The following is a 24581-nucleotide window of genomic DNA, read 5'->3' on the forward strand; positions in this document are numbered from 1 at the left end:
ATCAGAGGGCTGGAGCATCTGCCCTATGAGGAACAGCTGTGAGAGCTGGGCCTCTTCAGCCTGGGGAAGAGAAGACTGAGGGGGGATCTTATCAATGTGTATAAGTTTCTGAATGGAGGGTGTCAAGGGGATGGGGCCAAACTCTTTTCAGTTGTCCCATGTGACAGCACAAGAAGCAATGGGCAGAAACTGAAGCACAGGAAGTTCTGCCTGAATGTGAGGAGGAATTTCTTTCCTGTGAGAGTGACAGAGCATTGGAACAGGTTGCCCAGAGAGGTTGTGGGGTCTCCTTTTCTGAAGATATTCAAGGCCCACCTTGATGCAACCCTGTCTAGCATGCTGTAGGTGACCCTGCTTGAGCAGGGAGGTTGGACTAGATGATCTCCAGAGGTCCCTTCCAACCTTACTGATTCTATGATTCTATCATCACTGTGCAATAGGCAGTGCTGAACTCCAAAGCACCTGAGATGAACATGGTGGCTTCATAGTTCTTTAGTGGAGCTGAACAGAATACCTCCTAGTATGTCATCATCACACTTATCAGTAGAATTCTTGGAGATGTTTAATCAAGGTCAGTCCCAAGCTCCTACTTTTGATCTTTGCAGGACAGCCTTGTCAACAACCTAATCCAAGAGACTAGAAACCAATATCTTCTTCCAGGGGTAAGACAGAAAACACAGGGAAAAGAGACATGTCCATATAGTCTCTGCAAAATACAGACATCATTGGGATCATAAAACAGATATCAGCAACTTTATGCTTGAAAAGTAACCTGGCATCGCATTCGAGCCACCCATACTTATTATGTCACCCATTACATGACTGGGATTGTATGCAGAGTCTCTATGTCCCAAAACATGTGTAATTTCAACTTCAGGAAATCACTTACTAATTCATTTTTAATACTCAGAATCAGAAATATGTTTAATGTACTGTAAGTTTAAGACTGCCTAGTAAAAGCAGGTCAACATTTGCCTTCCCAAGTGTGTCCTGCAGGACTGTTAGATGTTATAGTCTTATTATTTGGAGAAATACAATCTTTAAAAGGTATTGTGAATGTATATATGAAATATACATCTTCCAGAACAGAAGTCTGCCACTATGTTGTATTTCAGTATGATGCGAATGATTATCATATCATCAAAAGTAGGACTGGAAGAAGTCTTAATCTTGTGTCTGAGCTCCTTTATATAGATAAAATTTTAGTACTGCTAAATAACGTTGAAGTGAAATTCTCTTATGCAACAGATGACAGTGCCTCTGGATGGAAAGCCTGGGAAAGCATTCTATCTTTCCATGTAACTCTAAGTGCTCTGCTGACTATGTAATAGAAACAGCTGAACAGGTTGGGAAAGGTTTTGAGCTTTCCAGGCCTAGTATCTACTATAAATGCAGTCAAAACTGAAGACTTGACTTACAAAAATATTTTCTTAACGAAACTATATCTAGTCAAAGATTGACAGTCCATAGAGTTGCTCAAAGAGCATGAGGAAATTCTTATGAAAATATGTATGAAGTGTTTGCTGTTTTCAATGTTAAATTGAAATTTGTCATTAAAACGTACAATTCAAAACAAAAAAGTCAAACAAATCCAATAAAAACAGGGAAAATCCCCTGTGAAGTACTGAATCCAGACTAATTTGATCAAATGTCTGAGTCACAGAGGAAGAAGAGGAAGAAGATGAAGATGACAATATGTCAACTGTCTTAAGACTCAGGACAAAGATGCCATGGAAAACCTGCTGGAGATATCTAACATCTGGAGGATTTTTCTTGCTCTTTCTGATGATTTTCTCAAAGTTGTTAAAACACTCAGTTATAGTAGCCATAGATTATTGGCTGGCTACATGGACATCCATGGACAATGCAAATGAACCCAAGAACATTGACGACGTTAAGAGCACAAAGAAGGTGGGCCATATCTTGGCAAAACTTTTTCTTTACTAGAAAAAAAAAGAAAGTATTCTCACATAATTATTTGCTGTTCATCTAAAACTAGTTAAACTAGGAAGATAAATATAGTCAGATCAATTATTATATAGAATAAGCGAATTAAGATAAAATATAAGACAATTCAAATTTTATCAACTTTTTTAAACATATAAAACTGAAAAAGAAGCACAGTTCAGGTTAGAAAAATTATTGACTTACATTTTCAAAGGTAGAAAACTCATGCTAAACTTTACCATCTGTGTTTTTTAATAACTAAGTGAATGACCCCATTTTCCTAAGTGCTGGGTATGCAGTTATGTCCTGCCAGATAAAAACATTCTCCAAAAATTCTACTTAAATAGGATTTGCTTATTGTTGTAGATTCGGCTACTATACAAATATCTCAGCAGAATCCACTTGGTAAACTTTCAGAAAGCTTAAATTTGTTATAGCCCTGCCAGATTAGTTTAGGATTTGCTCTGTGAATTTTTGTGGTGCTTTCACTTAATGGTGTAGACCTTTCCAATGTCTCTCAAACGCCTAAATTCTTGAGAGGTTCTACTCTGTTTGTCTGAATTTATCAGCTAACAATTTGCATATTTACATATTTATCAAGTCAGTTTATCTTCATAGTTCTAAGTACTTTCACTTCAGGGTCTTGAAGGATGCTCATCAGTAGCTTGAGGGATCTTGAACATGGCCAGATCTTCTAATTATGTGAACTTGATGAATTGCAATTCCAGGACAGTTCTCTTATTTCTCAAAGATTAAAATAATTATGCAGCACGTGCATTCTGACATACCAGCTGATTAGTGCCGGGTACTAATTTTGAAGAGTAGTGGATTGGGCTCTTCGTAGTAGGGAAAAAAACAGTGTGTTTATTTCTAGGATTGATGTATTTGTCATTTTATTAGACCTATCATGTAGCTGTGTTCAGCATCCTTTCCGGAGCAGGGATTGTCCTTTGCCTCATCACATCTCTGACTGTGGAGTGGATGGGCCTCACAGCAGCCAAAAACCTACACCATAATCTACTCAACAAGATCATCCTCGGGCCAATCAGGTACAGCAAAAATAATGTTCCTCCTGAAAAGCTACGTGGTTGGAAACTGTCCTCTTTGTAACTGGAAGGGTACTCCTGTGGAAAGTTCTTTTCTTGCCTTTTTTCTTCAAGTCCTCAAAAAGTGAAAATAAAGTGATGAAGGGAAAAATATTTTCATGAAATTCTGACCCTTTCTTTCATCTGCCTGAAACGTAAATGTCAGGTGGCTAGCAATTCCCAAGGCCTGAGTGTCAAGGAAGATTTTGAGTGCAGACCTAGCTCAAGGGCACCAGTTTCAAGGCGGAGCAATGGGCATGTGGTTGAACAATGTGGACACCAAGCTGCTTCGAACAGCCGGGAGCTATGTTCTGTGCACACTAACTGCAGCCTCACACAGGCAGTGGATCGGCCAAAAGGATGCCTGCATACTGAGTACAGTTATCACAGTTCTTTCATGAAACGACTGAGTCTCAGTGCCCTGTCCTATGCAGGAAGTTGAATGGCAGTCAGGGACAGCATGTGACCTTTAAGATGGATCTTAAACCTTGAGGGAGCCAGGGCGTGAATGAAAGAGTAAAGGACAAGATGACAGCTTTTTGGAAGAGGAGGCTTAAAAGTTAGGGAATAAAACTATCAACAGAACCATTTGGATAATCAGAATGCAGACATTACGATTCGATGGGTTATTTATCTTTGCTGCTTGGTTTAGCTGGACACAATGGCTGTGCAATGGCTGGACACAAGCCTATGTTCTATCTGACCGGGCTTTTTATACAAAACTGGAATGCCTTGTCAGCTAACTTTTTGCTTTTACTTTGTTCAACAGGTTCTTCGATACAACTCCATTGGGGCTAATTCTAAATCGCTTCTCTGCTGATACAAATATCATTGATCAGGTAGACATATCAACATATTCTGTTTTAGAGTATCTTGGCTCTGTAAGTTGTCACCTAACTACTGAACAGAGGATGTATTAAAGTGCTCAATAGAGAAAGACATAGCAAAAAACAGTTCTGGAGATGATAACAGAAAAAAAGACAAATTCAAAATAGAAATTATATGTACTCTTTCAGCAATGAATGAACATTGTGGAGGATGGCTGGCTCTCTATCTCTTCACAACCAGAATAGGACTGGTTGCTTCTGTTGGAAGATTTGTGTTAGCAAAACACAAGATTTTTTGCTCAAAACAGGAATAAATAGGGTAAAACATGATAACATTTAGCATATGGGAGTACATATGAAATAATTAGATAACTGCTCCTGGCTGTAGTATACATAACTTTAGAGCATTCAGGAGAGAAAGGGATGCTTCTGCTATGCCTGTGAATCAAAATGTTTGGATGAGCAATAATCCTGAATGTAAGGGTGGTGGGAAAACAGAAGAAAAAATGCAAGGCTCTGAGAAAGAGCATGCTGTTTCTGTAAATATTTGGTGTACCAAGAACAATATCTCTTTCTTGCCTGTTATTTAAACAAGATGGAAATGGCTCCTACTTCCCCGTAATCTCTGAAACACTGACCTCTAGAAAATCCTGATGACTCATTTTTAACTTCTGCACGCTACAGTAGTGGACCAATATGAACAGATAGTCTCTCAGTATAAAGGGAATGCCAGTTAGTGGAAAGTGATGGTTGTTCCACTTTCCCTATGGTTCTCTACAGGGAAAGGCATGTAGTGGTACTCTCTGTGATTTTTGTTTTATATATTTTCTTCTTTTTGCTCTAGCACATTCCTCCTACCCTAGAGTCACTTACCCGGTCCACCTTACTCTGCCTGTCGGCCATTGGAATGATCTCATATGCCACTCCATGGTTCCTTGTTGCCCTCGTGCCTCTCGGGATTGCTTTTTATTTTATCCAGAAATACTTCAGAGTTGCTTCCAAGTATGTATTAAAAAAGTGTCCTTTTAAAAATTTGTGTGTAAGGATTTTGATGAAATGTGAGGTAGATGAAGCTAATCAAAGGAAAAATTAGTCATAGTGACTATGGTATCCTTCTTTCGATCCTGGGGTATGCATTTGAGCCATATGCTGGAAGATGTCAGCTGACCTGACTATAAATGCGGCATGATGGGAAGTGATACTAGCTGCATCCCTCTTTTATACGGTTTGTTCCAGAAACCGGTTAGCATGAAATTTATTAGTCAACTGACCTAACTAGGATCTGGTCAAAGCTTAACTTTGACCTTCTGAGAGTTAGTCAAGAATGGAAAATAACTTCCTGGATTAATATCAATTACAGCTTTTTCTTCATCATAATAGAAAAAAACAGAGAGTCATTTCCACTGTACAGCAACATTTCATATTCAGAATGATTTGGTTGATTGTAAAGATCACTTTTTTCACGGAAAATTGTGTCATGATTTCTTAGCATTATGACTTTCAATGCTAAATCTAATACATATTTTTGTAAAGCATCTTTAGAAAGGCATTCAAGTTTTTTTTATAAATTTAATTAGTCATGCTTTTTTAAAAAAAAAAAAAAAATCATCCATCTGGCTAGTTATACTCCACTTCTCGATACTTAAAAATACCCAGTAAGGTGCCCGCTGACAGAAAATGCATGGAGACAAAATAACCTACCGTCATTTGCAACTGTCACTTCAGGTCCCATCATTGCAGTCAGCACATGATAAAGCATTAACTAATGTTTTGTAGAATCCACATAAGAGAAACACTAATTTTCAACTGAGTGATCCAGTATAGGTGGCTTCATAGACAATTACCTCTAGACTCTTATCTAGATAGCCCAAGAAAGATTTCTGTGAGTTATCCCCTTTCTGTTAGTTATCCCACTTGAATCAGTGGATCAGATAGGGTACAGAGTGACATGCGAATAATTTAGCTCCACTGTGGCCTAGTGTTCTGTAGCTTTTCTCAGAATTTCCAAGAAGATTTATTCATAGGTAAATTCTGAAATCAGCATTAGCAAAATGGAAATGTTTAATTTTGAAACAGTTTGCTTAAATTTTCCAAGATTTCCCAGAAGCTTTGTCCTTTCCCTTTCAGTTTTCCAAACTAAAGTTGTACCTGGCACTGCAGCAGGTCTCAGATGTGGCTGAAGATCAGGAGACCTGATTTCATTCTTAACTCCATTATGATCTTCTGAGTGTCACCCTGTTCTGCCACACAGAGCACTGTACACTGTTTAAATATCTTTCTTAAAAATACACAAGAATAAGCAAAATCTCATGTATTTTACTGCAGGGAACCACTATGGTTTCTCTCTGTGATTTTATATTTAAAAGTAAAGCTTCCACCCATTTCCAAACCTGTTTTTTCTCACTGAAAGCCATACTGTGTGAGCCAACAAGAGGTTGGTCACTCCTGTAGAGACATATCTACTGGCTCTGCAATTGCTTATGTTGTGCAAGCCCATAATTACCTCATTCATTTTATTCCATTACAATTTTCTGGAAAAATCTATGTTAGCAAGCACTTTTAAAAGATCTATTTAAATTACTTTTAATCACTTGTGAGGCATCCAGGGTTGAGTTGTATTCTTTTACTTTACAATAGAAATGAAGGATGAATGCAACAGTTATTTCTAGAAAAGTTGTTCTTTTGAAATGTATGATGAAGAAATAGATTGAGCCAGTATTTATAACATGCTTGCATGTAGCACTACTATTAAGGCATATGAGCTTCACTAATTTTTAGAAATGCAAATATTTACAGTATTTCTTGCAGCAGTTTGACTCCTTGTCATATTTTCCATTACAACTTTCAAAAACTGCAGTGTGTTTTCCATCATAAATTAGAAATAGAGTATATTTATCATCAAAATACAAACAGCAAATTCACTTCTGTATATGCAACATTCAGCATCATGGATCAGATATTTTTCCTGAGTTATCTAATAGCATATGCTGCTATAGTAGGATTTGCATTAAGCGTTTAAATTGTTAATGCTTTGACCTTTCTTCTGTTCATATTTACACAGATGGCTGTTATGCCAATGGTAGAGTATGACAGAGTGTTCTCAGTGTGAAAAGAAAGTTGTATTTGTCTCTGTGGTTTGGAAAACATTTTTATTTCAGCAGATTGGAACTTTTAGGTTTATATTCCTCCATGTAGGATTTGAAAATAAGATCAGTGAATAATTGAGTAAATTTCTTAACCATGTTCTTTATTTCTGTATCACAGCTATCTCTATTTCAACTGACATGGAATATTAAGACTACAAGTAGAAGATCTGCTATCCTCTGTTATATTTTATGTTCAGGATGTAACGCAGATATTCAAAATGAGGCAAGGTTTATATGGAAAGGCACAGTCTTCGTTAGGCCAGCTGATATAGCTGCAATAAAACAGACAAGCTTGCAGATACACAAGCTCTAATTTATACCTGATGCCGGAGCTACAAACTTCATGCTATAGATTTAAAAATCATGTTCTGTTCTGAGTTTCAGTTAATTATATTAATAAATTAGATTATTTGAGAGTAAAAGATGATTAAGTGGTTAGAATCTGACTAAAATTCACAGCAGGATTTTAGCTAGAATAGAGAAGACAATGTCATTATTGTAGTGAGACAAAGAGGAAAGGAGGGGTAGAAATGATTACATTTGGGTAAGTGACCGGTGGCCACTTATGATGGCTGGTCATGAAGAAAACCATAATATACCACAAAACCACTATCTTTGTCCACTATAGGTTCTTTTTAGTATTTACTATCTTTATTATTTTTTCACTCAGGCTCACCCTCTGAAGGTATTTTGTAGTGATCCCTTAAAATAACTCAAAGCTGGAACTGTAGAAGAGGCCCCTTCTATGCTTACCTGTGACCAAAATCTGGAACTGTAGAGGCAGCTTGGAGAGAGACTTTTCCTTATTTCAGAAAACTTTAATATCAAAAGAGAAATGTGAGACTTCCAAGTCAGTTTCTTTTTGATATAGAAATAGTATTCTGTATGATCCTGAAAAGGCCATGTGCGATAAAATGTTTATTGTTATCTGCTATGCAGTAAAATATCAACAGTGATGTTTATACTGTAATGGCTGCCTTTTGCTTCTCTTACTTCCAGAGACCTCCAGGAACTTGATGATAGCACCCAGCTACCTTTACTCTGTCACTTCTCGGAAACAGCAGAGGGACTTACTACCATTAGAGCATTCAGGTCTGTGAAAAAAAAGATAAGAGGCTTGGGTTCTGTTCTAGCCCATGCGGCTTGCTTGGAGCATTTCTGAGGGCAAAATATTTGATTTGTTGAGCTTTAATTAAGCCATTTATAAAAGAGAAGCAATATTTGTTTTAACACTTCCTTGTCACACCTTTAAACACTTCAGAGTATGTGTTCATACAAGCTAATTTTTCTGTATTGATTTTCTGCTGAGTTAAAGATAGTTTTTAAACTTTGAAGGTGTTTAGTTTAACCACACCTTGTTTTGACAGTAAGGAGCTCTCCTTTGCAGGGGAGGCACAGGCATCAATGCTCTAGGACCCCCACGCTGTCTCCTACAGTCTGCGCTACTCAAATGCCTCAGAATCATTTCAGCCCACTTCTTAGGCAGGGAAACAGCATTATTGTATCCTCCATCCAAAAAGTGAGAAACTAAACAGGATTTCTAACAGTGACAGAGCAGACTTGAACTTAATATTTAAAAACTTAACCTCGTCTTTGTGCTGCCATTCAGAGAGACCTGGAGAGACTGGAGAGCTGGGCGGAGAGGAACCTCATGAGGTTCAACAAGGGCAAGTGCAGAGTCCAGCGCCTAGGGAAAAATAACGCTAGGCACCAGGACAAGCTGGGGACTGACCTGCTGGAGAGCAGCTCTGCAGAGAAGGACCTGGGAGTGCTGGTGACAAGTTGACTATAAGCCAGCAATGTGTCTTTGTGTCCAAGAATGCCAATGGCATCTTGGGGTGCATTAGGAAGAGTGCTGACAGCAGGTCAAGAAAGGTGATCCTGCCCCTCTACTCAGCCCTGGTGAGGCCTCATCTCAAATACTGTGTCCAGTTCTGGTCTCCCCAGTACAAGAGAGACATGGAGCTACTGGAGAGAGTCCAGCATAAGGTTATGAAGATAATCAGAGGACTGGGGCATCTCCGCTGTGAAGAAATACTGAGAAAGCTAGGCCAGTTTAGCCTCGAGAAGAGGAGACAGAGAGGGGATCTTATCAATGTACAGAAATACCTTAAGGGATGGTGTCAAGAGTATGGGGCAGACTCTTTTCAGTGGTGCCAAGCGATAAGACCAGAGACAATGAGCACAATCTGAAACACAGAAAGTTTCACCTGAATATGAGGAAAAACTCTTTACTGTGAGAATGACAGAGCACTGGAAGAGGTTGCCCAGAGAGGTTGTGGAGTCTCCTTCTCTGGAGAGATTTAAAAACCTGTCTAACATGCTCTAGGTGATCCTGCTTGAGTAAGGGGGTTGGTCTAGATGATCTCCAGAGGTCCCTTCCAATCTTAACCATTCTGTGATTCTGTGATTCTTGCTAATCAAAACTGAAAAATGAAATTCCAGAATAATTCAGATAATTCTTTTGATTTTCTATGTACGTATTTTCTCTCTTCTTACCACATGAAAGGTAGGCCAAATTCTCTTCCTACATTCACTAGATGATAGCTAATGTAACTCTGTCAAAATGCCAACTTGATGTTGTCCCCAAGTAAGTGTATCTTTTTGTACATTAAAGAATTTCAGTGCAAATCACATGGTACTGCTATTTACATATTCACTAGATCAGCCTCAACTCAGCAAGGGACTTCGACATTTTTCCCAACCCTACTGAAGCTAGTTCATTGCAGCCATATCTTTTAGGCTGAATTTAACCCCACATGCCTGTTTCCAACAAGATGGAGGTGGGCTGGGTAGGGGAGACTCAAAAGAGTAACGAGTCAGCAGCTAGAAGAACATTCTTCACAAAAGAATGACAAATTTTCTCAGACTTTCATTGCTTAATGCTAGCTTTGGGACCCAAGCTAACAGTTCACAGTGCTACAGAAAGGACTGTGTCAGGACAGGCAAGATGTTGTTTCTTTGTTGAAGAGATGTGAGACAATGGTCAACACAAAATGTTCTAACAGGCTTTACTGATGAGAATGATCTATTAAAACAGTAAGTCATAATTAAGGCCTAATGTTGACATATGCTTCATGAGATGTTCAGAGTGGTCTTTCATCACACTATCTTTTAAAAAAGATGAAGGAGCTTGGCGCTCTTTGGAAGTCATTCAATTATTCTTTACCTTACAACACAGCAACACTGGCTTGGACAGCAGAGAGAAAAAGCCCTAGGAAAGGAACAGACACTGTAACCGATCATTTGAGTTCTCCAGAATCACCACCAATAAGAATCAGAGCCTTTTCATTTCCCCATCTATGGTCCCATGTCAACCAAACCTGAAGTCTCCAGAAGTTTTTATCAGCAAGGTCATATTTGCTAATAATCCTGTTAGTCACTCTCTGTAGTTTGAGTTCAGTATGTTCCAGGATAAAATAGAGCAACTCCTCATATAACTTACCACAAAGTAGCACAGTTGGATCAGAAAGTGATTTCAGTGACCTTTGCTGTTTGTCATCTGGCAGGATAAAGGTCTAAGACTGTCCAGAGGATGAGCTGGACGTGGATGAAAAGATACAGATTGAGCATGTCAGATTTTCCATTAGGAAAACAGGAGTTTTGTTGCCAGAAGGACAGACGTGAGCACAATATTCACTGAATCTTTGCTCCTCCCCACGTCATTACTGTTACAAGTTGTTATTCTGGGGGGGTTGCTTGTCACGTTTACAAGCTGCACAAAATAAAACCAAGGAAATAATGTATCAGCATGAAAAGGCAAAAAAACCCCAAGGTTTTGAGCAGAACAAAGGTTACAGGTGCCTCACAGCAGAGCCCTGAAACTTTGAAGTAGAAGAATTTGCCATGATAAAACAGATTATAAGATGTTTGATAAAGTTTGGCTTTTTTTTTTTAAGTGATAGTATTGACAGTGGAATGTGAAACAATAAAATGTTTTCCATCTGACTGCCAGTCAGAACCTCAAGTACTGTAAGGCCCCATAAATTTAACGCATTTATGCCAATAGAGATTTTGCACCCCAAAATCTAGGCACTCTTTTCTTTTACTGGTTTTTAAACACTACCAGCATTATGGGGGAGAGTGAAACAAGAGACAGCTGAGGGAGGTAAGAAATAACCACTAATTTCTGTAATTTAGGTGTAATTTAGGTATAATCAGATTTTGAAGTGACAGGTGAGACCTCTGCTCTACTCTTCCTCCAGAGCACAGGGATTTGCAACTGGCTTGTAAGGAAAAGAGCAGGCAGGCAGCACTCGCCTCTGAGAGGGCTGGAGAGCAGTGGCAGTCTCAGTTTACAGCTATAATGCAGATAAGCCCCGCAAAGTAAAGCAAGTCCTTATTCCCCTGGCATCCCAGTCTCTTTTAGGGCACATGCTCTGATGCAAAATCTAGTCAAACATAATTGCTTGTAGAAGAAATTCTTCCCCACTGTAAGTGTAACTTTGCCAGGTCAGAGAGAGAGCACTAGCAGCACACATGGATCCTGAGGGAAGAGTTGTTACCCCAAAGTTTGGCAGTGGCACAAGTGCAACAACTTTCGGCTTGCAGGGAGTGGCGGGAGGGAAGACTTCAGTACTTCATGCTTTTGTGTATGAGTGTGAGTTATGTGTTGTAATATAACAACTTTGCTTTTGACAGGCATGAAGCCAGATTTAAACAACGTATGCTGGAACTAACCGACACGAACAACATTGCCTACTTATTTCTGTCAGCTGCCAACAGATGGCTGGAGGTCAGGACGGTACGTTCAGTTTAGTCCCAGCCATGGTTTTGAAACCTTGGAAGCAAACAGACTTTGTCTGAGGCAGAGGAGGAGATAATAATGAGAATTAATCTCACAATGAGATTATACTCAGTGTTCCTTAAAATAGATCAGGATTGTTTAAGTTAAAGCTGTAGGCTTTTTTCAGCTTTCTTGGCCAAGGGTAGGAAAATACAAGGCTCCCTCATCTTTTGCTGCTGTGATGTCTACTGTCTGAAGAGAGTGCAAGAACAAACATTTACATAACTTGAAATAAGGCTTTCTCTACTACTGTGGAGCATCTGCAGACCTATCCTGGAAGAAACTGCTTTCAAAACAGAATCTGGCTTTTAAGTAATTTTGTGAACATTTTCATCAACATGCCAGGGTCATATTTTAGGCACCATTCAGCTTCCAGGCCCTGAGTTTTATTCCACGCAATGCGTTTAAACCTGCAGCTGTAATTTAGAGCCCCATCTGCAGTGCCCTTTCTCCAGCTGTGAGACCATACTCTTTGCGGTGCACAGTTCAATACCAAGCAAGATGGCAGAAATGGGTTCCAACTTAAAAACAAATGGCAATAAGACACAATGCAGCCAATGTCAGTGAGTCAGATTCCTGCCTTTGATGAGGGCTCTCCATGGACAGCACATGAGCAGTTTCCCTAATTTGCAAGACCTACATGAAGGGCAAGCAAAATCATTGTGATGTCTCTATTTATCTTGTACTACAAGTACAGGGAATAAACTGATCTGTGATCTTGTCCTTCTAAATGTGTCCAGAGAGCAAGGAACTAAGTTCTGCCAGACTCAGATAGTCACAGGCCTGACTAATCCTCACATTAAGAGCTGTATCCTCACTTGCACTACCTGGTACACTGTCAGAGCAATGAAGTTCTGCATTTTTAGGCACAGTATTCCCCTGTGCATGAAGCTTTAAATTTCCTACAACATCCAAGATTAAGCTGAACTTAATTCTAGACCAAAGACAGATAAATAACAGAGCAGCATCCAACCTTGCAATAAGCTGTGGTAATGTGCATTAGTGTCTCACAGTCTTAGGCCCGTTTACACTAGAAATGAATTTGATCCAAGAATATGCATCACTTCATCAGAACTTTTGAAATAATGTAGGCTTAAAATAGCATATTTAGCTCTGCCTAATGATGCATCATTCAAAATTTTGTAGGTTTAATAGCTACTGGGAAGTCCTGTCCCAATAGTTGATGGAGATTCAAGAGCATTGTGCTTCTAGAGCATGTTTGTACTATAGATGTTAGAGGCTGTCATCTGCTTATCAACACTTCCTACAGATAAATGAACTAGGCAGCCATCATTTCAACTCACATAGGCAAAGTTTCCAGGCAGGATATTATCAAACAGGCCAAAAGCAGTGGGACCATGGGAAAGCCACCAGTCCCAGCCACCAGGCACCTGGAAATCTACATGGGATCACATGTAGTTGGCATTCACTTCAAAACTGAGGTACACATCAATAAGATGGGTGGAAGCTCCTTCAAAGCTTGTGAGGAATCTGATCTTTCTGATAGCTCCTCCATAGCATTTTCTGTGAGGCAGGTCATAACCAGGGTTGAGAACCTTCATGTATCTGCCACTGAGTCACTCTGGGCAGGGCAGAAGCAAGGGCTTGTAGCCCAATACAGCATCACAACTACACAGTTACACTGCTTTTAGAGTTCACTCTACCATCACTCACAGACACTCATATCACCCACAGACTGAGTGTAGTAGTAGGCTTAATGCTGCCTTCACCATGTACAGTGTCTCATTGCATAGTGTGGACAGCTTATATCTATCTGCCCACTTACGTCCATAGAATGTGTCCATTTTCCATACAAAATCCAAGCAGTACCAAAATCCTTCATGGGCCTTGAAAAGTCACTGATGCTTCTCCTTTTTTGGGAGTCAAACTCATGTGAAGAAGAGTGGAGAGAAGCAGAGAAAAATATATTTATTTTAATGTTAGGAATTAGGGATGTCAGTGTTATACAGTTCTTATGGGGTTTTACACTTTTTTGATACCTCCTCTTTCGGGGATGGCCAAGCTGAGATACCCTAGTACAGCTGGATTTGCAGAAAATGCTGACCTGATTCAGCTATGTTCAACAGATTCCTTTAAAGTATTTCGGCTTGGGCACCAAAAGGAACTGATCCTTTCCAGGAAAAACAAAACAGAATTAATGACTAGATATAAGCCTTAGTAGAAGGTATGTACCCTGTAACTAAAGAAATTTTCTTGTTGCTGCATTTTAACGTCGTCTACAATTTTCTTTTTCTTTCTTTGTCTCTCTCTGTCATTTTAGGATTACCTTGGTGCTTGTATAGTTCTTACTGCAGCTGTCACTTCCATCACCGAAGGTCCTAACTCTGGGTTTGTGGGGCTAGGTCTCCTGTATGCTCTGACGGTATGTATTAAGGCAAAGCATAAGAGCTATCAGACAGATACATTAGTTTCATGCTAGCTTTAAAAATACGTATACATGGTTATCTTCCAGCTTTCTTAATCTTGAAAAAAACAGTCTTGCAAATACTGGATTCAAGCCAAAGTTAAGAGAGTTCAGGGCAACTTGGACTTACTTCAGGTTTTGTGAGCCAATTAAAAAAACACAACCATTCCCAGGCCCTGCATGCTCCCAAGGAGAGCAGGAAAATTAAAAGTGCATAAGGGGACCTGCTGTGCAATTTGTTTTGTACAACACAGTGTTAGTTGCACCTCTATATGCCAAAATTAGGCCAGAAATTGCTGTCCCACAGATTGTCACAATCAAAGTGGCATTTGACCAATGACCAAATGAGAGCATTGCTGAAGAATTAGAAATACCAATTGCACCTTTTGAGGGAAACCACTCAAATGCCCAACATTGTCCACTGATTTCTAAATGGATTTAGGAACTGAGACCCTTAGGGCTGGTAGGCATGGTTCAACATAACAGGTAACATGAGGAAAGTGAGGGAAATAGGTGAGGAATGATGATGATCTGGCAGAACCCTAGACAATTCATTTTAATTCTTATCATTAGCACTGAGGGATTTGAGATCAGTTATGGAGAAGGAACACTGTTTTAGTGTAGTAGACTGCAAGAGGAGCTCAAAGTGCTTCATGAGCATAGAGTGAGTGTTGTCATCATAGAGAGCAGAAATATCATTGAATTAATCCATTAATTTCAGAGGAAAAGCAGGATAAGGATGACAGGAAGAAGAATTTTTGAAATCATGGCTGGCATTGCAAAACGCTGATTATTTTACAGTAGTGACACAAGGAAACAGATGCCATGAGGACTGGTGTATGGGTTCAATATAGTTTGACTTTATGCTTGGATGCTGGCCGACACAAGGTTACAACAGAAAATCCTCTGCAATGAACTTAGGGTGGCCTTAAATCCCCTTTGTGCTGCTGCTGCAGTGCTATGAGAATCTGCCAGCAACTAAGAATCAGTCCTGATGTCTTAACCTCATTCTGAAAACATTCCTGGTAATCCTAGCCATTAGGATTCATTATCAGAGATCTGGAAGCTCTGAGATGTCTGCATAAGCAAACCCTACTTTGTATTTACTTTGTATTTGCAAACTGAACATCAGAGCAAATCAACAATTTGCTGAAGTTTGGCATAGCAGACTAATAGACTCTCCAGTCACTAAGCTGATACCTGTCTCTTTCCTCCACCACAATAAAACCAGTAAAACGTTGGATGCAGTTGGATCCTCAGCTGTGTCCCCAAGTGGCTTTTGTATCACTTCTCTTTGGGGCCAAAAGTGGGCTGATGTATGAAACTAGGTGAAAGCAAAGTGTGTCTTCCAATACTGTGTTTATGGGAGACCTTCATAAGCTCATTCTCTTCTCTCATATGAACACTGCCAACTTTATTGTAAGCTGCCATGAAAATTGAAATGATATGTAGACCCTTTTGGATGCCAGGCTCTGTTATCAAATCTGCTGGACCTATGATTACAGTCTGTTACTGTGCAAACAGCAGGTCTACATACTGTTTAGCTTATCTACAAATGCACCCGTTTTTTAAATTCCTGATTCAAAAGCTGCACACAGAGAAGGTGTATGTTTCTAAAGAACAAAGGAATTGTTTCACAGTACCTCCTAGAATGACTCTCTATCATTTTGGAAAACAACTAAATCCTCCAAATTGACAACAAATTTTATTGTGAAATCTCAGTGAAAACTATTATTTACTGTATGCCTATTGCATCAGTATTTGTAAGTGGAAAACAAGTGGATCTGGGTGATTTATTCATAACATACTTCTTATTTGGCAGATTTAGTGATCTTTCTCACAAATGAAATGACAAAATTTTTCTCCAGATATAATGGTGCATAGGATGTTTCCCCTGTCTAAGTTAGGTATCTAAACTTTTATTTGGGTGTTTAAAATGGCTCAGTTTTTAAAGGTGCTTAGCATTCAACGGTTCCTAATGAAATCTGGGGCTTTTTAAAACAGGCATCTAAATATAGACCTAGGAACATAAGTTTGGGACTTACTTTTTTTTACAATTTTCAGCCTACAGATAGTCAGTTCTGACTAGGGATCAGGTTCTCTGAACTACTTGGTATTGTTAGACAAATAATTATCAACTGTTATCTGCAGCAAATAATATTTCTACTTTTAATCAAATCCCTATAAATCAGAACAAAAAGTTAAAGGGAAATACCATTGAGATGACAATACATTTTTTCTCACATATTTCTATGTTAAAATAACCACATTTTCCACAGAGAGAAAAACGAATTATATAAATATGCACTGAAAGAAATAGAAAAGAAACGCTAATCAAAATCTTGTAAATATACTTGTGATTAGTAAACTTTCTTATCCTTTATTTGCAGTCTTTGAAAAATTAGAAAATGCAATATTTCCAAACACAGCCATCAGTTTTAGTTTATTCTGTGTCTATGTGTTTAAAAAGGCACTAAAAGTACCTTTCAGTACTGTTTATTGAATGCTTAGAACAAGATTCCCTTAATCAGTCACATTTTCAGACTGTAGATATAACCTTTCCATATTTCTATTTCACAAAGTAAGGATGAGAATACTGAGCATTAAATTACTCTGTCAGGATTGTTTGGGTTGGAATATGACTGGCCTGTTCCATATTAAATGCTGTTGCGCTAGGTCTAGACCCACTCTGCTGAGTCAAGCCAAAGACTTTTACAAATTTAGCTGACCTTTATTCAAAACGAGATAGATGAACAGACAGAAACTTGACCTCCGTCTTTGTTTTCATTTTGCAATGCAGATAACCAACTATTTGAACTGGGTGGTGAGAAATCTGGCTGATTTGGAGGTGCAGATGGGTGCAGTAAAAAAAGTACACAGCTTCCTGAACATGGAGTCGGAGAACTATGAAGGCTACTTGGGTATTGCACTATAAACGTTTTGATTTATCTGTGAGTGCTATGGAATCAAGACTTGATCATGAAAAATATGGAGACCTCTTTTGCCAAATTCTGTTCTTATTGATATGTACGAACTTCCATAGACTAGAATGAGAAGGACAGCCAAAAGCAATCATGGGATCTCTGGTTTATATGTAACCCATGCTAGTCAACATAAAAAACTATCAAATGCCAGAGAGACAGAGCATCAACCTATAATACAATTAGACAGAACCAGGGTACAGTTACAGGCAGTATAAACAAAACATTCCTGTAGCCATTCAGAGAACAAAAATACGGGCAAAACTAGAAATGCACTAGCAGTCAAATACTTCAAAATTTCTAATCTTTGCAGCAAGTTGGAGCTGCAGGACAGGGCACACTGAGGAAGCAGGCCTCAGCAACTCTTCTATAAAGTGCACATTGCTGTTCATATTCCACATATTTCAAATTGTCTTTGATGGTAGAAATTGGTATTTTAGAAGCACTAGAAGTACAACAGCAAAAAAGCTTGCAAACCAGCAAGATTATTTGGAAAGTCCAGGAGACAAAACCTGCCTGCATATTTGCAAACCAGGATGAAATATGAGCTATGATAATGTCAACAGCTCAAGTTGTTAGGCAGTAACAACATCCTTCTTCCTGCTGCACTTCCTGTGACGGCTACTGACCTGAGACTGTGTTAATGCTGCACTAACGCTACGTTCCTTTCTGTTTGTTTGGCTTCATCCCATTTCATTGCCAGTAGCCACTTTAACATTTACCCTCTTACCCTATGTGTTAAGATTGGGAGCTAAGTGCTAATTTGCTTGTCACACACTTCTCAGCTCCCCTAAGAACCAGCCTGAGCACACCAACTTGGAGGAGGGCACATTCATCACCAGTACTGTGCTGCCAACCCCTTTTGCAGTGGGATTCAAGATTATAGAGTTCTAATGTGACTCCAAAACAGGTGCCCAGGGAGGAGGGAGGGAGAAAGAAAAATGTTATAAAAGGTGACCTGTGATTACTTTTTTTTTTTCAGACCCTTCCCAAGTCCCAAAAGATTGGCCCCAAGAGGGAGAAATCAAGATTGAAAATTTGTGTGTTCGGTATGAAAACAACCTGAAGCCTGTTCTTAAGCACGTGAAGGCTTACATCAAACCAGGACAGAAGGTACTGTGTCATGCAGTGGCATATTATCCTCATTCTAGGCCAAGTTCTTCCTAATTGTGTTCCTCTTCTAAGGTGGCAGAAGACCAAGAGTAAAAGCAATTTGTGTTGACAAGTGTGTAAATCAATAGTCTTATTTGATGTTCCTGGGCCTGGTCAAGACGCCTACAGCAATGACATCTTATTCTTGGATGGGATCAGTTGTCCTTCTTAGAGTCCCATCTCCTTCCATGTCCATCCACCTAGTTAGCATAGAGCAAGCCTAGGTGGCAAGATGAAATTAGATGAACATCAAGCCAGAGTTGAGAAAAACTGGAAGAATATCTCACGTTTCAGCTTACAGTATCATTGAAATGCAGGATAATATGCTACAATTTCAAAAAACTTCCTGGGACAGAAGTTCCCAAAGAATTATTTAGGAAAAATGGAACTATTTTGTTTCAGTGTTTTTGACTAAATATCCCAATATTCCTGAAATTCACTTGTTTTTTTTCACTTGCCAAATTGTTATAAGAAGTTTAGATCAACTTAAAATCAAATTGTGCATTGCTCCATTGGTCAGTTCAACAAACTGAAATAACAAAATTCTAAGTGAGCCGACCAAAAAAAAGGTTCTTTTTTTTCCATGATCAAAATTGCATTTTTTCTAAAGAAACTATTGATGTTGCAGAAATTGCATTTTCCACTGCAAAATAACACTCAAAGGAAAAAATTCTCCACCATCTCTTTGTTTTAAGTTCCTTGTCAAATTAGCCAGGATACAAACACTTTGTATAGGAATGAGAAACATCATCAGAGTATAAAGTAAATGATACTCTCTTTTTATCAAGTTGAAACTATATAACTTTTATGAAGTGATTATTAAGAATGTTTTTTTGGAAAGTTGATAATCACTATCACATGTATTGTATGATTCAATTTACACATATGTTTTTTAATGCAGAGAGCCAGAAATGAGAAGCATTCTTGCCACTCTTTGTTTTTTGTTTTTCTCCCTAGCATCTGACACTGGCCATTGTGAAGGACCTTTCTTCTCACCAGCAGGACCATTTTCACAGTCCAGCTTTCCCAGAACAGTATGTTTGATTTACAACTTATTTCTGTAAGCAAATAATACCTTGCTTTTTTTTGCAGGTTGGGATCTGTGGTCGTACTGGCAGTGGTAAATCCTCCCTGTCTTTGGCATTCTTCAGAATGGTGGACATATTTGAAGGTTAGATTTCAATGGAGTTTGTTGTCACTCCTGACCTGCTTTCCCCTTATTTCTTCAGAAGAGGCAAGGAGACTTTTTGATAGCTTATATCCTGCCTTTCTGGCTTGGAAGATTCTTGAGTAAAATGGGGCTTGTTATGCCTGAGCCTTCAAAGTACAAAGTGTCCTATTATGAGTAGCACTTGGTTCTTCCAGGAAGTGTTCTGCACCTCATATATTATGCTTCTAAATCTCTCTCTCTTTTTTTTTGCTCTGACAAAACAATATTCCATGCTCTAGATAGCAGGAAAAATATGCAGCTCTCTGGAGCCTCTAAATTTCTCCCTAAAAAATAACTGCATTAAATTATGATAACTGTCAAAATATTAGTAAAATAGAAACTAGAACTCAACAAGTACATTCCCTTGATATTTGTTTTTTATTTTATTGTGGTTTCCCACAGCTACAGTAGAAATTGATTAAGGATTTTGGAAACTTCTTGCCATGTTTTCACTCCTACAGCATTTCACTATCCTAGCTAGTTGGAATGAATTAGTATGCAGCAATATGCATGCTGGCATTTATAATACATATACATGTGTACTGCTGCAGGAGTATGTAAACCTACGGGAAAGTCATCTTTTTCTTTCAAAGATTTCCATGTTTCCATTTTGGCCACTCCATATGGAAGGCTTGCTAGGGAAACCCCAGAAGAATGTGGGAGGATGAGTAAATCTGGTGCATATAATACATGCTTTTGCTGTTGTCCTGAGCCTATATATACCTATCGTAATAGGTTTCTGATTTGTCGCTGGGGTTCTTGACTACTACAATAGAGCAAACAAATAATAACTTACTTATTTCCAGCTTTTAGTTTCCTTCTACTTTAATCTATTTTCTATATCCTTTCTTTGTCAGTTCCTCCAGTATGCCTCGTATTTCCCACTTGAAAACTTTTTGATCATGTTCTGTGTATCCTTTGTCCACTTCCCAATCTCTCTCACAAGCCTATATCAGGCCTCTATGCTGGTCCTTCTTCTCCTTTCTGTGTGGAGTCCTAACTCTAAAAAAAATTAAATAACAAAATTTACAATGACTTTCCTGGAACCAAGATTTCATTCATGGCGTCCGTCTTGGTTCCTCATGTCTCTGTTATTTCTTAAAATTTGTTTATGTTCCATGTTATTCCCCAAGAACTCTCCCTTCTCTGCTCATTAGTATTTCTCCTTTCTTGCCCTCCAGTCAAACCACCTCATTTCTCCTGTCTTGCCTGACTGCGCCTCTTTGCTTTCCTAGTTTTCCAGCTCCTCTCTGCTTTCTTTTTTCTCTTAGGTCTCCATATCTGCTCTTCCTTTCCCCTGAGCACCCTGGCTTCTATCCAAAATACATTCTCCTATTCCCAAGCAATGACAAATTATTTTTCTTCCATTAGTCCATCTCATCTTTCTGAAACTTTCTCTTATGTTTGCATTTGAGGCGGAAGAGAAACTGTTTAAGTTCATGCTACTACTGATGTGTCATACTGAAGTTTCATGATCTGATTCAGACTTTCAGAAATCTGAAAACAATTGGAATTTGTACCTCCCAGATGAAATCCTGGCTCCTCTGAACTTCTAATAAATGCATAAATCTTGGTAGGCCAGCTTGGTTAGGAATAAGGTTTTAATTAGAATTGGACTAAAAAAATTAAACTAGAAATCGCAGCATCACGACAATTGGACATGTCAGTAAGGCTGGATGTCCACAGTTTTGAAAATCCATATATTTGCCACTTCATGATTAGGTTCACTTGTTCTCACTGAGAACTAATAAACTTAATGTAGGCATTTTCCAAGGTTTGAAATCCATAGGAAAACTGCAGAATTAAGCCTGATGAAAATATCTTATATCATATTTTCTTTCAGTTTGCTTTGTCCTGTCTTCTCCTGCTACAATTAAAGCTAAGGGGAACAAAGAAAGGCAGAGGCTAATTACATCAGTTGCTCTTGTGCTCATTCTGTTTTGCTGTAAAGCTCAGATTGCTTCATAATAAATTATCCTTCTGCTATCATAAACACATAGCGGGGAAGCCACGTATTTCCTTTAAGGGAAAGGGAAGAAGAAAGAGCGAGAGAAAGGCCGGTGTCACCAATAAGCTGGATTCCCTCTGGCTTGTGTTACTACATACATTCACCTTCTCCATGTTTATATCACAGTGCTGAGAGAATGCAGAAGCACTGTCTCATAATTTGGAGTCCAGCCCAAAGTTTCTGCTTTATCATTCTGTCAGCTACTTACAAGTCACACTGTTTGTGCAATTCCTTCACGTCTGCTGCGTGTCGTTTTAAACAGGGAGGATAGTGATCGATGGAATAGATATCAGCAAATTGCCTCTTCATACTCTCCGTTCCCGACTCTCCATTATTCTCCAGGATCCGATATTGTTCAGCGGTTCCATCCGGTAAGTGCTTGTTCTCTGGAGAGCGAAGAGCAGCATTGCATTGTGTGTTTGTGGTGGGCACTAATCCCAGAAAGGACTGTGGAACAGGAAGGGGCAGAAAATGGAAGTAACCTTTCGTGCTCACTCCAGTGGGTCTGCACAGTGTGCCTAAGGGAAATCAAGTGACATAAACAATTCCAAAATGTCTGAATGAACGGTAATTGTAGTGATGAGATTCCTGTTACGTTCTTCTTTGCAGCTTTAATTTGGATCCAGAATGCAAGTGCACTGATGATAGACTTTGGGAAGCACTGGAGATTGCTCAGCTGAAGAACATGGTCAAGTCATTGCCAGGAGGTCTTGGTATGTCTGAACTAAGCATCCACAAACATAGGCCCATAAGAAAATGATACATTCATGAGCATGCATACATACAAACATGTCTGAGCCATCATGACAGTTGATCTAAGGAATATTCTATCTTTATGATAGAATACCTTTACTAAAAAACTGAATAGTAGTCTAGCTTTCCATTCACTGCAGAAAAATTTTACTTTGGGGCCTCAGCAGCCTAGTGAGGTGACCAGCCAGCAAAGAGCTAAAAAGGAATACTTTAACTCTGCTCCTTCAGCAGAATCTGGTATTGTCAGCAGACCTGTAGGTCTTGGCTAGAACACTGCATTTCCCTATCTTTTCAGATCTGGTTCATGACAGAAACTCACATATTTCCTTCCATATTAATAGTGTTTCGAATTACTAAGATACTTTACTACAGTTTACCAGATACACTAACTATCTGTGCCAGCTCTTTTCTTGATGATACATTACTCCTTTCTGAACAGCTATGTTCACTTTTCTTAGTATCATTCCATTCCAATGCTCAGTCAAGATTATGCTTTTTGGCTTTTACAGAAATTTTACTTGAGGCTGGAATAGTGCACAAGGAGAGTTTTCATGGTGCCCACCCAAAATTATTTGGTCCTGAGTGTATGAATGTCCAGTGTTTCAGTGGTGCAATATTCAGCCTAATTAATTCTATTACAGATGCAGTGGTAACAGAGGGGGGAGAGAACTTCAGCGTAGGGCAAAGGCAGCTCTTCTGCCTGGCCCGAGCCTTCGTTCGTAAGAGTAGCATTCTCATCATGGATGAAGCCACAGCATCTATTGACATGGCCACAGTGAGTATATCAGTTACTGCCATTGGTGCAGTACATGGATCTACTAGGAGAGAAGGTGTTGTCTTCCCTAGATGTCAGTCAAGAGATGTCTTTAGCAAAGGTTTACAGTCTTTTTGCTTTTGTCTGGCATTTAGTTTCAGTTGTTGCTGTTGATGTAGTTTTGGGTTTGGTGTCTACAGTGAGGGAATAAATGACAAAGTGAAACACTAGAAAATCACTGCTTCTACCTGTGTCATATTTCATTACTGAGAGTCTGGTGCACAGATGGGCAATAGTATGGAATATAATCCTGTTTCTTTGTTTTTTAAAGCTGTGTAACAATGCAAAATGTACAAGGACAAAGTAAGCTTTTATTCTTTTCTTTTGCTAGGAAAACATTTTGCAGAAGGTTGTGATGACTGCCTTTGCAGACCGCACAGTTGTAACAATAGCTGTAAGTATGCATGGTAGCAGAAGGTGTCTTTCCACATTTCTCAAGCAGTGGCTCTTGCCTTTCACCAGCTAATATGAGTATGAAAACAAAATAAAAGTAAAACTCAAAGTCAGAATATTCCCAGGTTGAACAGGTCAAAACACTATATATTCAATCCCTTTCTGGGATTAGCGCCCACCACAAACACACCATACAGTGCTGCTCTTCACTCCCCAGATAACAAAACACTTCAAAATGAAGTGTTACTCATAATTGCTATCTTTCAAAAATAAACTGTAGTAAACATCTAGATCTGAAGATGGATTTTATAGGAAATTTCACCATCTCCACTGTCTCCAACAGAATTTTCCAAGAATTTGCAGTCATTCCCAATAAACAAATCAAAATTGAACTGATGGGGATAACAATTAATGAAAGTTTCTTCAAAATCTAGATTGAATTTTGCCTCTAAAATACATGTATAGTGCATACAGTACTGCCACGAATTTATAAAAAGAGTAGAGGTTTAAAAAAATTTTAGTGCAGTTTCCCAAGTCAGATGATCTTTTTTCTCTTCCAGAATAAAAATTTGGTTTCATGACAAAGTTTTTAAAAATTGGAATCAATGGAAATTGTTCAAAAAATTAAAATCAACTAAATGTTTGTGACATTTTTTCCTATTTTTCTACCCTTTCTAGTGACATGAAACATGCCCAAAAGTTCTGTGTATCCGTGTAGGGTGGGTACATGGACATATACATATACGTGCATTTATATATACATACTCACACGTACAAAGGATAACTTTAAGAATACTTCAGCCTTGTGACGACATACTCGCTCAACAAACAGATGTTTTATCCATGAGATAAATATGTGCTTCAACAGCTGTTTCAGTTGCTTTGTCTGGGATCCAATCCTGTGGTTAGAGATTAGAATTATGTCTCCCGGATTCTGGTTTCAGATCTGTCAGTGACTAGTTTATATTGGGCAAATCACTTAACCTAACTCATTTACAACATGCTCTAAGATTCTTGTATGTCTCAGTGCTGAAAATAGTAGCAGTAAGCATAT

General features: G+C 38.8%; 1 protein-coding gene across 2 annotated transcripts in view; it reads left to right on the forward strand.

The window, feature by feature from the left end:
• ABCC9 (ATP binding cassette subfamily C member 9) overlaps positions 1 to 24581 on the forward strand; it is an 84342-nt gene that overhangs the window by 57579 nt on the left and 2182 nt on the right. For both annotated transcript variants that reach the window (XM_062591798.1, XM_062591809.1), the window contains exons 25-38: positions 1664 to 1911; positions 2848 to 2996; positions 3802 to 3871; positions 4704 to 4861; positions 8005 to 8097; positions 11647 to 11749; positions 14073 to 14174; positions 17017 to 17137; positions 18180 to 18310; positions 19442 to 19520; positions 21830 to 21938; positions 22177 to 22280; positions 22962 to 23095; positions 23466 to 23528. In XM_062591798.1, the coding sequence (XP_062447782.1) occupies positions 1664 to 1911; positions 2848 to 2996; positions 3802 to 3871; positions 4704 to 4861; positions 8005 to 8097; positions 11647 to 11749; positions 14073 to 14174; positions 17017 to 17137; positions 18180 to 18310; positions 19442 to 19520; positions 21830 to 21938; positions 22177 to 22280; positions 22962 to 23095; positions 23466 to 23528 (1664 nt within the window). The remainder of the gene's footprint in view (positions 1 to 1663; positions 1912 to 2847; positions 2997 to 3801; positions 3872 to 4703; positions 4862 to 8004; positions 8098 to 11646; positions 11750 to 14072; positions 14175 to 17016; positions 17138 to 18179; positions 18311 to 19441; positions 19521 to 21829; positions 21939 to 22176; positions 22281 to 22961; positions 23096 to 23465; positions 23529 to 24581) is intronic.

Source organism: Rhea pennata, chromosome 1 (assembly GCF_028389875.1).
Source record: "Rhea pennata isolate bPtePen1 chromosome 1, bPtePen1.pri, whole genome shotgun sequence".
In the NCBI taxonomy this organism is placed as follows: Eukaryota; Metazoa; Chordata; class Aves; order Rheiformes; family Rheidae; genus Rhea; species Rhea pennata.